The sequence below is a fragment of the Cynara cardunculus genome (genome assembly GCF_001531365.2).
Source record: "Cynara cardunculus var. scolymus isolate 2C chromosome LG 8, CcrdV1, whole genome shotgun sequence".
NCBI classification, from domain to species: domain Eukaryota; kingdom Viridiplantae; phylum Streptophyta; class Magnoliopsida; order Asterales; family Asteraceae; genus Cynara; species Cynara cardunculus.
This window is the reverse complement of record NC_037535.1, coordinates 11785022-11786650: the sequence shown is the minus strand read 5'-3', so window position 1 is coordinate 11786650 and position 1629 is coordinate 11785022. Positions and strand designations below refer to the sequence as shown.

Sequence of the window (1629 nt, the reverse complement as noted above, 5' to 3'; positions counted from 1 at the left end):
AACTTTTAAATAGTTAATTTGATACTAATATCGCTTATTTTTATCAAAATTTTATGATATCTTCAAATTTACATTTCGTTCAAAAAAAATTATTTTTCTCAAAACCATATAAAATCGTATTATAACATTGATAGACTCAAAATATAAAACAAAACATTAAAATCAAAATGTATCTCGTTGCATTGCACGAGTATTCTTCTAGTATATATATAACATCTGAAAAAAACTCTTAAAAACCATTTTTTTATGCATGAAGTACTGTTTATTGATGCGTATTACTTAAAATTCAAAATTACAAGTAAATTGTGCATAAGTACAACTTATTAACACTCTATATTTGAATTCGTGTATCTAACTGTGGATAAAGATAATTAAATAGAGGATAAACATCTCATTTTAAAATATAAAAAATAAAAATATAATTAAGATAATTATTGAGTTCTAACAGAATACTTAATTATTATCTTTATAAAAAACATACTAGTTGGATACCCGTGCAATGCGGCGGGATGTGAATGTTTTTTTGTAAATCGAAGGTATGACGTTTATGATCATTATAAACTTCAAATTTTATTACGGTTGATTGAATGAAGATTTGAAAAGAGAATTGCACGATTAACAGATTTCCAAACACACATCAATTGTTATTTTTAGAATGTTTAATAATGATTTTCACTTAATGCAACTCATGATCAACAAAAAAAAAATCATGTTTAAACAAAACAGAGATATAATCATCTTAAATAATATAAATCGACACATACAGAGTGTGAGAAGATACCATTTGAAGCATCCATATGTTAAATATACCCTGTAAGAAATGTCTTATGATTATAATATARTATAGATATCAAGCGTAGTTGTAAAAAATGTGTAATAGTAATACTCGTTTGTACCTTATTAATCACGTAAAACTTCTTGATACACCACGTTTGATGTGTAGACTCCGTCACGATTGAATTKTTTGGCAGGCTTTACTAATACCTTTGTATTTTCACGTGATGTCCCTCTTGATAACGCCACATAAAGTTGTCCGTGAGAGAATACTGATTCCGGTAGATACACACCTACATTAGGAATGGTCTGTCCTTGAGCTTTATTGATTGTCATAGAAAAGCTAAGYCGGACTGGAAACTGTTTTCTCTTCAATTTGAAGGGGAACATGTTATCTTCAGATGGACAAAGAGGAATTCTCGGCAAAAATACTCTCTTTCCAGCATGCTGACCAACAGCTATTTCTGCATCGATTACGTTCTGTTGAAAACCTCTACATATCAATCTCGTTCCATTACATAAGCCATTAGAGGGATCGATATTCCGCAATAGTATGATTGGGCATCCAATTTTGAGCCGAAGGTAATGCGGGGGCAAACCACTGACAGTCAGCGAGTTTAAGAACTCCATTGGGTAGAAGTTATTTCTGTCATCTTCTGCTTCATCAAAACTGTAGCAAACTTTTTCATCGCCGCATAATCTATCAATCAAATGATCATTAATTTCATCGACATTTTCATTTTTTGTTGATAATATCGCCCTCAAAATAATATAGTTTGAATCTGCTCCGTTGATTTGCAGAGATGGAAATATTGCGTCAATCAAATCATGCTTTGATTTATCTTTATCAGTATA

General features: G+C 30.3%; 1 protein-coding gene across 1 annotated transcript; it reads right to left on the bottom strand.

The window, feature by feature from the left end:
• Positions 1-900: 900 nt before the first annotated feature.
• Positions 901-1404, bottom strand: LOC112516186 (ATP-dependent DNA helicase PIF1-like). The gene has a single exon (XM_025123207.1). It carries the CDS (start codon positions 1402-1404, stop codon positions 901-903), a length of 504 nt encoding a protein of 167 aa, XP_024978975.1.
• Between the last annotated feature and the right edge of the window lie 225 nt (positions 1405-1629).